The 11,335-nt window shown below is 41.7% G+C and overlaps 1 protein-coding gene across 3 annotated transcripts in view; it reads left to right on the top strand.

Annotated features, from left to right (window-relative positions):
• Serinc5 (serine incorporator 5) overlaps positions 1 to 11,335 on the top strand; it is a 104,388-nt gene that overhangs the window by 66,033 nt on the left and 27,020 nt on the right. For all 3 annotated transcript variants that reach the window (XM_048800199.1, XM_048800198.1, XM_015497847.2), the window contains 3 exons: positions 7,323 to 7,501; positions 7,976 to 8,058; positions 9,870 to 9,963. In XM_048800199.1, coding sequence (XP_048656156.1) covers positions 7,323 to 7,501; positions 7,976 to 8,058; positions 9,870 to 9,963 — 356 coding nt within the window. The remainder of the gene's footprint in view (positions 1 to 7,322; positions 7,502 to 7,975; positions 8,059 to 9,869; positions 9,964 to 11,335) is intronic.

Below are 11,335 nucleotides of genomic sequence, written 5' to 3'. Positions count from 1 at the left end.
AAAAAAAAAGAATGCACCCACCAGTCTCTGAGGTCTATGCAGTGTGCCCACCTCTGTCCTCTGGAAATTCTTTTTACATAATAGATAATGCCTCTGAATTAAGGAAGTTTACATAGTGATAACTATCATTTAGGAATGGTGGTAAGCACTTCACAAGGATTAGCTGATTTAATTCTCAGGTCAACTCCATGAGATTACTTCATTTTACAGATGGGGAAATTGAGACTGGGGGGAGGTGTAACTTGTCCAGGTTAGCCACGGAGTCAGGGTTGGAAGTCCATGTGAGCTGTTTATTCTTAGCTTGACGGTTTGTGGCTCTGAGGTTGGTTCCTCTGAGGGTTGGGAGGAAACCCTTTGCTCTCAGAGGCCTGCACAGAAACAACACAGGCTCAGTGTCAGCCTGACTCGTGGGCCATGTCCTTGGATGCCCAGACCAGACTTAAGAGGCGACACCCCCACGGTGTGGAATCTGTGTGTGATGTCTGTTTTCTTTTTCCAAAACTGGGATGGAGTTTGGAACAACAAATATTTAATCAGAGCAAATTCCTTTTGCTAAAATCCTGTCTGCTTATTCAACTAGGAGGTTCTTTGCCTAAAAACACTCACTACTTACTGAGTCACCCACAGAGCATAAAGGAGCCTTGGTTAGTAATTGGAGCAGAGAGTTATTTGCCTACTTTTATTCTGGATGAAATGTGCGATACCACATACTCACCCTTGGATGAGCCCAGGGGGTTCTGGGCATGGTTGGGGGGGCCTGGTGTAAACACAAGAGGGCCACGTCTGTTGGTGGTTAGAGGGAGAAAGAAAGGAGATCAGTGGTTTGGGGGTGGGAAGGTGGAGAAGGAGGGTAAAGGTGAAAGAGGGGCTGGTGTTGACAGAAAAGTTGAATCATAGTGCGAGGGGGGTGTTCTCATTCAGATGTGACTTGTTTGGGGTTAGAGTCCCTGAAACATGGATTTTGTGCCTGGGCCCCTGCTGCTTCAGTATCTGAAGATTTTTTTTTTTTTTTAACCATGCCAGATGCTCATCCACTTTACAGCACAGCTTAAAAGTTCAAACTCCTTCAGAGAGCACTCCTATGGCTTCCGTGCTCGGGGGTCTTTCTGTGTCTTTGTGTTCTGTCCTAATTGCTGCTGGGAAGCAATATCCAGAGCAGATGTCCTCACTGGGCTGCCCCAGACTCCTGGCGAGGCTTCCACCTTTTCTGGTTGTGCCCCCCTCCATCTCGGATAGCAAAGTGTTCAAAGAGCCCTCCCCTCAATCCTTCACCTGTCAGGGCTGCCAACTGGGAATCCTACCTATAGAAATTATTTTATGCTGCCTGCCCCTGGTCGACCTTCTTTATCTACTACCAGTGGCCTTCAGACTTGCCCTTCTGCCTCACATCTGCCCCTTCCAAACAGCCCTCCACTTTGCACACAGATGTTCTAGCTTACCCAGTACTTGGCCCTTCCCTACAGAGTGGGGCCAGACTTCCAAGATGGCACGTACCTGGCCTTTCCCAACTAGACCATGTCTTCTCTCGGTTCCTCTCTTGCCAAGAATAAATGTTTTAGGATGTGTTTGTCCTATGCAATATTCACATAACAGTGGTCCACTTCACCTTTTGAATAGAGCCCTTGCTGCTTATTTTTCAAGGGACATGTTTTTCTTTCCCTCTTTTCTCTCTCCCCTTCCCTAACCTGGGGGTGGGGAACAAGATGAGTTATCTGTGCTCCAGGAAAGAGTTGTCACCAGAAGAACTAGGAAGTGATTCTCTCAAATTAACAAGTGAATTTCAACACACCTTCAGGGCATACCTGGGACCCTGTCAGGGAACAACTGAAATGTAGCCTTTGAAGAACTTTAAAAGCCCTCTGTTTCTCTGATGGACAGAACCACAGCCTCCGAGACCAGAGTCCCCTGTGTTTCTCCTTTACTAGCAAAGCAATAAACCTTCTTTCTTCCTTTTTCTCAAAACCTTGTCTTCATTATTAAATTGGCATGAATTGGCATCAGGGACAAGGACCAAGCTTTCAGTAGTATTCAGTCTAACTATATACCAAATATTATATGGGGCATACTTAACACAAAAATATTATTCATTTTTTTATCTGAAATTTAACTAGTTATTCTGCATTTGATCTGGAAACCCTATGTTGTGGTGTGTGTGTGTGTGTGTGTGTTTGGTATCATAGAGAAGTAAGTTCAAACTTTTCCTGAGGGTGGTATTGGGTGGCACTATAACCCCTGGGGAAGAGGTTAGGCTCCACCTTGTTCCTCCACATACATTCAGAGTCAAATTGTTAGGAAAATAAGTTTTATTTAAAGCCAGTTTTGAGTGAAGATAGAATCTTTTTGTCTCAAAAATTCCATCTTCAGAGACAAAAAGAAAGCTTTTAAAAGAGAAGAGGCGGCAAAATGGGACATCAGGCAGGACATAGCAGATTTGGTCGGCTGGTTAGACAGCTTGGGGAAGCAAGATGGGGGCAGCCTCCATTCTCAGCCATCTTGGCCTCTGGGCAGGGCCAGCCCCTCAGCCTCCACTCCAGCATGAGGAAGTTGCTCTCAGTTTTAGAGGGGTCCCCTACTTCAGTCTGTTTTAAGGGTTTGTACGGGGGGGGGAAGAAACTGGAAATCCACATGCAATAGAATGAAATTGAACCCCTATATCTCACCTGCATAAAACTCAACTCAAAATGGATCAAGGACCTAGGCATTAGACTAGAGACCCTGCAATTACTAGAAGAAAAAGTAGACCCCATTCTTCATCACGTTGGCTTGGGAATCAAATTCCTTAACTCCTCAACAAGACTCCTAAAGCGCAAGAAATAAAATCAAGAATCAATAAATGGGATGGTATCAAACGGAAAGACTTCTTCACAGCAAAGGAAACAATCAAGAGCATGTATAGAGATCCTACAGATTGGGAGAAAATATTTACCACCAGTACTTCAGATGAGGCACCAATTTCCAGGATATATAAAGAACTCAAAAAACTTAACATCAGAAAAATAAATAACTCAATAAATGGGCCAAGGAACTGAACAAATACTTGACAGAAGAAGAAATATGACTGGTCAAAAAATATATGAAACAGTGTTCAACATTTCTAGCAGTTATAGAAAGGCAAATTAAAACAACTCTGATATTCTGTCTCACTCTAGTCAGAATGGCAGTTATCAAGAATATAAGTAATAGTAAGTGGTGGCAAGGATGTGGGGAGAAAAGTTCTTTCATACATTGTTGGTGAGACTGCAAATTGGTGCAACCGCTATGGAAAGAAGTATGGAGATTCCTTAGAAAACTTGGAATGGAACCACCATTTGACCCAGCTATCCCACCCCTTGGCATATATCCAAAGGATTTAAAAATAGCATACTACAGTGACACAGCCACATCCATGTTTATAGCAGCTCAACTCACAAGAGCCAAGCTATGGAAACAACCCAGGTATCTTTCAATGGATGAATGGATGAAGAAAATGTGGTATATTTTCTTCAATGGAATATTACTCAGCCATAAAGAAGAATGAAATTATGGCATTTGCTGGTAAATGGATGGAACTGGTGAATATCATATTAAGTAAAATAAGCCAATCCTAGAAAACCAAAGGCCAAAGTGTTCTCTCTGATTTGTGGATGCTAACCACAAACAAGGGAGATTGGGGAGGGGAATAATAGAAATCCATTGGATTAGACCAAGGGAAGAGAGGGGAGAGGACTAGGAAAGACAGTAGAATTGATTCATCATGATTTCCTAGCCTTGCATTTGTATACATGACCACAAGAATGGGAATCTAAATAGAATAGGTTATTCTTTATATATGCATATTCTGCCAAAATACATTCTACTGTCATGTATAGCAACAAACAACAAACAAAAAAACCACAGTAGCTGGTTCAAATAAATACAATGACAGCTCTTTATGGCCTCCATTTTGCTCTGTTGTAAAAATATTTGCAGTTTTAGGAATTTTCTGGGAACAAAACATCAGACATTTCTTGACCGTCTTTCAGGTCTGTTCATGAGAATAGAGCTATACTAACGGGGTCTGAGACACAATGTATTCCTGCCCAAGCCTTTTATTTGGGAGTGTTTGGAAAAATGTTTCAAATTCAGACCTTTTTAGGGGGAGAGAATTCTTATTCCAAAGCCAGTTTAACTTAGCCTGGCTTATTCTTAAAAATCTTTGCTTGTTATTGTTTTAAAGTGCTTTTCTGGAGGAGAAACTAAATTCTCTTTCATGCTTTAATTTTACTTCCAGCTTTTGAGTCATAATTTCCCTTGGTGACATTTTTATTTTTTTCTTATGAATAACCGAGCAGCTACAATGTGATCTTTAACTCCTTTTCTGTTCTGAAGAGGGATCACCTTTGATGTTGATTAGAAGCAAGCTCTTTTTCAACTACTGACTGAATCGTTATTCTATGATATTCATAAAAGTGTGCTGCTTGTAGTAGGGAGCTACGCAGCCATGACTGGGAGAGCAGGGAAAAGAGAATAAAGGGCCACTGAAGTCGCACAGTGGCCCATTTAACAAACACTTGGAAGATAGGGTAAAAGCTCCCTCAGTCTTAATGACCATGACTTCATGATCTATTGTAACCAAGTCCAGGACTCTCCATTATTACCTAAACTATGTCACAACCCCCAGTCACCCCCAATCACCCTAGTGGCCAAAACATCAAGACCCTCACAAAACATGGTGAGGGCTATTCAAGGATAATGAACCAATTAAGGGAGCTGGATCGAGGCAAAAACAGGATGACCCAATTTCCTTAAAAACTCCTGCTCCATGGGCGCCACACCATTCTCTCTTGGACATGGCCCATATAGTTCCTGTGCTGTCAGTCAGAGGTCAGATGGGCCTGGGCGGGACTCAGTAACCTTCCCTGGTGTTACAGAGCTGGGGCCTTCTAAGAAACTGAAGCAGCATGAAGACATCCCCCCCACTTCAAACTCCAGTTCTTGCCTTCAAGTCAGAAAGATTTCACCTACGTCACTCAGGGTAACAGGCCTGAGTTTATTGAAGGGATAGGAAAAGGGAAAGGGGACACTTTCAAGGGAGATCGTGGGCCCTCTCCTGTACTCCAATTTTATTGGGGATCCCAGAGAAGTTTCCAGAGAGTCCTGCCCAAGTCTGCCTCTTGACTTTTGACTGACAGGAGGGTGATATGAGACTTTTAAGTCTTGACTGCCATGACAACTCTAGGTCACTTTGGCCCATTCTGACAGATTCTAATTGGATTCTTAATCATACATTCTTAGAGATTTTATGATTAGGAAGAATTATCCTTATTTCCCTGAGTTTCAAGATCTGGTCTGTAAAAAGGGTCACAAATATCTCCCCCTTAGGCCAGGCAGGACTGCAGATAAATTATTTTTTGGCAAAGAAAGCATTTGCACTTGTGTCCGCTAACACTGGGACTCCCAATCAAACAGAGGGCAGGAGGGGCGCTCCAGCCCTCTTTCTGAAGATCTGCTTTCTCTCTCAAGAGTGTTTCCTTTTCCCCTTCTAATAAACTCATGCCTGTTACTCCGAGCAACATGTCTGAAATCCTTCTGACGTGATCGCAAGAATTGGGGTTTGGAGCGGGGAGCATGGCCTCAGTTTCCCAGCCAACCCCAGCCCTGTAACACTTGTTCTCTTTGTGGAAGATTTTGTAAGTTGTTATACCTTTTAAAAGGATAATTTAGCTTTATGTCTTGAAATTTTAAAATGTAGATACCACTTGACCCACTAATTTCTAGCTCAGTAGTCTAAGCTGCCTAAATAATGGCAGATCTGCAATGAGGCATGTCCAGCAATGTGTACTGAACCAGTGTCTGTAATAGCAGACAATAAATATACAAGACAAAATGAAACAAAAACCCCTTCACAGTAAAAATAGTCAGTGTGGGAATGATCATCATCTTTATCTAGCCTTACTATAAAATATGATGGTTTAAAAAATGGGGTGGGATTACATATATTAACAGGCAAAGAGCTCCATGACTTACTGTTAATTTTGGGGAAAAATACCACAGAACATCATGTACAATATTTCCTCCCTTCCCTCCTTCCTTCCTTTTTCCCTCCCTCCCTTCCTCCCTTCCTTCTTCCCTCCCTTCCTATCCTTCTTCCCTCCCTCTCCTTCCTTCTCTCCTTCCTATCTTTTGCCATGTTGAAGATCCAACCCAGGACCTCACTCATGCTGGGCAAGTGCTCTACCACTGAGTTACATCCCTAGCCCAAATATTTTATTTTAAAAAGCTATTCATATAATATATGTGTATATATGTATTATATATACCATATATGTATATATTATATATGTGTATAAATGTATTATATATACACATATAATACATATGTATATGTATATTTAATACATATATACACATAATATATATGTATTATATATGTATATATTATATATGTATATATTATATATATGTATTATATATGTTTATATTATATATGTGTATATATATGTATTATATATGTATTTTATATATATATCCTACCATATGTGTAGGATCAGATGAATGTATATGTGTGTTGTATATATGCATATACACAATTTTATATATGTGAACTAATAAAATTCTCCTATCCATGAGATTGTTTACTTTCCCGAGAAGAATGAGGTGTTAGTGAATGTAATCTCTCTCTTTTTGTTCCCTATATTTGTGCATTCAATAAAAATATAATCACGTATTACAAATGTAATGAAAATTCTGATGCTAAACTTCAGAAACCTTTGGAGCAAGTAAAAGCTAAGTGGTACTTTTTTTCTTTTGAAATATTTTTATTAGTTGTTGATGGACCTTTATTTTATTTACTTATTTATATGTGGTGTTGAGAATTCAACCCAGTGCCTCACACATGCTAGGCAAGCCCTCTACCACTGAGTCACAACCCCAGCCCCCTAAGTCGTACTTTTGAGAGTGCATCTTTAAAAAAGGATTCAGAGAAAATTAAGAAAAATTCTCCGGAAGATTTTCTTCCTCAATCTTCATCTTGTTACATACCTGATTCATTTCCACAGTGGATTTTGACTTCAGTCTGAATGAACATTCCCTGAGTCCCCTATCTGACCCAATCCCCACACTTGCTACTCCTGGCCTGTGATCGAACCCAGGGCCTCTTCACCACTGAGCTACACCCCCAGCCCTTTTTTATTGTTTGTTTTTGAGGTAGGGTCTTGCTAAGTTGCTCAGGTTGGCCTTGATCTTACAGTTTTTCTGCCTCAGCCTCCTGAGTAGGTGGTATTACAGGTGTGCGCTACTTACTAATCCTAGCTTTTCTAACCCCATTTTAACAGACAACTTTTCTACACTATTTTTCCCCTCAGATTCCTTTTTTTGAAGATATTTGCAAAGGCATTAAAGCTGGTGACACCTGTGAGACGCTGGTGGGGTACTCTGCAGTGTACCGAGTCTGCTTTGGAATGGCGTGTTTCTTCTTTCTCTTCTGCCTGCTGACCTTGAAAATCAACACCAGTAAAAGCTGCAGAGCCCATATTCACAATGGGTAAGTCCTCAGTCTCCCTGGGGTTGCTTTTTCCTTCCTTATATTAGGGATGGTGTTCCAGGGTCCCTTCTATTCCTGACAATGTTAACTGCTCTTCCTATAGTTGATCCTGATTTTGAGGAAAGTACAGCTTCTGTTTGTTACCCAGTGGCCTTACAGCCAGAATGCTGTTTCTAACACCTGGTACCATAATGAGAAAGTCAATGGAGGCAAAGAGTTTATTTCTTGTACTAAGACCTTCCTCTGGGTCACTTCCAGTCCTGCAATGAAGTGGTGTTTTGCACAATTGGAGGCTGTTCCAAGCGTGTCTAATTATGAGAAAAGGCATTCTTCAGTCACTTAATTACTTCCCCTCGATTTGGAGAGAACATTAGCAATGGCAGAATCATGGGTTGACATGCCACCTTCCAAGAGGTCTTTTGTTCTCCTTTGAATATCATTTAAATACATTTCCTCTCCTTTCCTCCCTCCCAGCTTTTGGTTCTTTAAACTTCTGCTGTTGGGGGCCATGTGCTCAGGAGCTTTCTTCATTCCAGACCAGGAGACCTTTCTCAAAGGTACAAATGGGGAGTTGGGGGGGTGCCTGTTTATTTATTTATTTTTATCCATTTAGTGAAATTGTTCAAAGGCCTCATCCAGGGGGCCTTTGATATTTTGAACTACTGATTTTCTTGTGGCCTCAATCAATCAATCAATCTAGCCTTACCTGCCCACACTTTAGATCTCCTGCACCTCTTCTTGCCCCCTACTTACAGGCACTCTTAGGAGGACCTTTGTGTCTCTGTTGGCTGAAGATTTGAAATGATTATTTTAAGGTCATTGGCCTGAAGGGAAAATGAGTCACTTAAAATTTGTTTGGAAACCTGTTTGGCATGTCAGCTTGACCCCACCAGCCCACAGAGACCTCTCTCCTCCAGTAGTGCACAGGAAACAGAGCCTTTTAGCAGTGGAGGTGGGATACAGAAGGCATCTTCTAGTCTGTACTCGGGATGGAACCCAGGGTGCTTTACCATTGGCTATATCCCAGCCTTTTTATTTTTTATTTTGAGTCAGGGTCACACTGAGTTGCTGAGGCTGGCCTCAAACTTGTGATCCTCTTGCCTCAGTCTCCCAAGTGGCTGGGGTTGCAGGTGTGTTTCAGGTGTGCACCCCTGTGCCCAGCACCTCCAATCTGTTTCTAAGCCTCCATCGAGTTAGGTTCCTTATTGACAGAACCCCACCAAACATCTTCTTTTTATTTTTTCTCTTCTTTTCTTTAGTACCAGAGACTGAACCCAGGAGCACTTTACCACAATATCCTCAGAGCTTTTTTATTTTTTAAATTGATACAGGGTCTGGCTAAAGTTCAGGGCCCAGGCTGACCTTGAATTGCAAAACTTCTGCCTCGGCTCCCATGTTGCTGAGGCAATATAGGCATTTGCCACCCTACCTGGTGAACCCAGCTAATTCATTTAACACGAGGCCTGTAATCATAGCTATAACAGGGCCCCCTTCTCCATAGGAGCTAGGGTGGAAGGGGCTTGGGGACCCTGAATCTCAGTAGTTCAAAACACTCTGTTCAACTCAAATGGATTCACTTTTCTAAATTAAAATATTAAAAACTTTCACATCATACCAGTTCATAAGGAACAGCCCAATTCCCTCAGATAGGTCCACCTAAATTTTTAGGATCATACTAGTTTTTCATAAGAATATGTATCCAAGTCTTGCTTTTATCTGTAGCTTGTTAGAGCTAGGTTTTATTCTCCAGAGTTACTTTTACGTATATTGAGCATGTTTAGGATAGTATATTTAGAATGAGAAGAGACCCAGCAGTCCTCAGCTCTGTCGTTTTCACGGACAAGTTGTAGCCCACGTGACATATTTCTTCACCCAAGGTCATAGCTTCTGTTTGGCAGAGCCAAAAGGAGAGCTCAGTTCTTGTCCCCCAAGTCTGAACCTCATTTCCTCCCTGGATACTGGTGACTCCTTAGCCAGTAAGAATTAAGCCCTTGATTTTTCTGGTGATGTGTCGTTGCTTTTAAATTGTGGGCCACTGTGGATAGTGTGAATGACTGCATCTGTCAGTGTGTCTGGCAGTTTAGTGTGGAGCGTAAGCTTCGATGCTCCAGAGCCAAATGGCCTGTGTTCAAATCCCAGCTGTGCCTTTTACTGGCTTTGAGCCTTTGTTAACTCACACAGCCTCTCAGTTTTTTTTTTTTTTTAAATCTGGAAAGCAAGAGAATTTAATAATAGTACCCCCCTTATGTGATTGTGTGGGAACGGAATGTGTCACAGGTACAATGAGTATTCAGTGAAAATTACTTCTTTCTTTTGAACTGAACACACGGAGTGCTTCTCATTGGCTCCTTGCGGTCTTCTTTTGCAGCCTGGCGCTACGTGGGAGCCTTCGGAGGCTTCATCTTTATAGGTATCCAGCTCCTTCTGATTGTGGAGTTTGCACATAAATGGAACAAAAACTGGTATGTGCTCTTATGAAAAGCTTCCAAGCCAGCTCGCTCATTGACTCAGAGAAACTGCCTGCATCTGAGAAAGGCTCTGCCATGAGATGAGCAGTCTCTTTACAGCAAAAACAATCTGTGCCAGCACGTTTCCTTCACATCTGTGCTTTGGACCTCTCCAACATGGCCCCCACCCACCCTTTTTGCCTGTGTGTGATTCTAGGGCTTGAACTCAGAGCCTTACAGGTACGAGGCGAGCACTCTGCCACTAAGCTACCAATACTATTTTTCTGTCATTTCCACCCTTTCCTCTTACACTTATTTTCTTCCCACTTTTTGATGTTCTTTTCCCCTGGACTCTCTTGTCAACCAGTGATGTAAGTTAGCCACACTGATCCCATTGCTGGTACCTGTTAGTTCCAGCTCTGCAGTTTTTGCGGTGGCTCTAAATATGGTTAGACTTCGTCTTTATCTTAGGCTTCTATCCTTATAATATTAAAAACAAAACAAACTACTATGGAGCTGAAGATTCATCTTCTGTAAAGTGTATGATATAGTATTTTTTTTTATCTCATTCTTTCTTTTCTTTTCTTTTTTTTTTTTTTTTATTTGTTTGTTTGTTTGGTACTGGGAGTTAAATCCAGGGGTTCAACTATCACAAAGCTATATCCCCAGCCCTTTTTATTTTTTATTTTGAGACAGGGTCTTGCTGAGTTGCCTAGGCTGTCCTCCAAATTTTGCAGTCCTTACTGCCTCAGCCTCCTGAGTCACTGGGATTATTGGCATGTGTCAGTTTATTTCTCTCCTTTTAAAACATTGTGTGTGTTTTGCCAGGCATCGTGACACATGCCTGCAATCCCAGCACCAGCTCGGGAGGCTGAGGCAGGAGGATTCAGAGTTCAAGCCATCCTCAACCAAAGCAAGGAGCTAAGCAACTCAGTGAGACCTTGTCTCTAAATAAAATACAAAATAGAGCTGGGAATGTGGCTCAGTGGTTGAGTGCCTCTGAGTTTAATCCCTAGTATCTCCCCAAAATTTGTGTTTCATCTCAACTTGCCAAGAAGGGAAAGATCCCTTCATTAGAAAATCTGTTGTCCTACCTTTGAAAGTCATCTTGCCTTTTAAAAAAAGATGACTCTTTTCTAAGTGCCTTGAAAATAGAATTCATAGCCCAGGCTGAATGGGAAGTGCCTAGCTATTAATAGATATTTTTTGCGGTTGTTGTTGAGCTACATGGAGGAAATGGTAACCAGACAATCAACAGGCCAAGTTCTAAAGCCAAATTTATTCTCTTTGTGATTCTGGTGTTTTGTTTTTCTCTCTGATTTTGGACCAAGCACTTAACTGCTTTCTCTCTTACTTTCTGTCTTAATTTCTTTGCAGGTCCCCACCC

This window comes from Marmota marmota, unplaced genomic scaffold (genome assembly GCF_001458135.2).
Source record: "Marmota marmota marmota unplaced genomic scaffold, marMar, whole genome shotgun sequence".
Taxonomy (NCBI): domain Eukaryota; kingdom Metazoa; phylum Chordata; class Mammalia; order Rodentia; family Sciuridae; genus Marmota; species Marmota marmota.
Note: the sequence above shows the minus strand (reverse complement) of the source record. Positions and strands in the feature narration are given on the sequence as shown.